The following is a 555-nucleotide window of genomic DNA, read 5'->3' on the forward strand; positions in this document are numbered from 1 at the left end:
CAAGCAGTAAGTTAGGAGACCCCAGGGAAAGCCATCCTCATAAGCACTCTGCTTGTGCAAAGTGAGTTCCATTCAGGTAAAAGCGGGCTGCGGCGCATTCCGCGTCCCCGAGAGTTGAAAAATGTTCAACTTCGCTTAACCCCCTGAAAGAGCCGCTGAAAAGTCCCTCCGTACAGTCGGGTTGCAAGTGGGAAGAGGGCAGCATTTTCTCAGCTGCCCGGTTTGCATTCTCTGAACGCCTCAATAAAGAGGAGCCATCCGAGCCATTTGCAAGTATTCCTTTCGCGAGAGCAGGTTTTCTTACGTGGAAATCCCTACCCGGCAGGGAGAGGACATTTTACAGGTCCCGGCTGCCGCAGCCGGGGCACGGAGGTGCAGCCACGCAGAAAGTTCCCCGGGCGATGGAGGAGCGCAGGATCTGAACCGCCATTTTACCCCCACACTTGTAGCTGGGCAAAAGTGTTCAGTGAAATTCAGCTTGGAAATTGTGGCATAATCCCCCGTCTCCGGGAGTGGATTAAGGTATTTACAAACTTCTCCGGGTGGGTGGAGGGA

The 555-nt window shown here is 54.1% G+C and overlaps 1 protein-coding gene across 1 annotated transcript in view; it reads right to left on the minus strand.

Moving 5' to 3' along the window:
- Positions 1 to 337: 337 nt before the first annotated feature.
- The window catches only part of LOC104832305 (zinc finger protein ZIC 4-like), a 3,620-nt gene continuing 3,402 nt past the window's right edge, over positions 338 to 555 (minus strand). The window contains exon 3 of the mRNA XM_010568433.1: positions 338 to 449. Coding sequence (XP_010566735.1) covers positions 338 to 449 — 112 coding nt within the window. The remainder of the gene's footprint in view (positions 450 to 555) is intronic.

This window comes from Haliaeetus leucocephalus, unplaced genomic scaffold, assembly GCF_000737465.1.
Source record: "Haliaeetus leucocephalus isolate CR32 unplaced genomic scaffold, Haliaeetus_leucocephalus-4.0 Scaffold240, whole genome shotgun sequence".
Lineage (NCBI taxonomy): Eukaryota > Metazoa > Chordata > Aves > Accipitriformes > Accipitridae > Haliaeetus > Haliaeetus leucocephalus.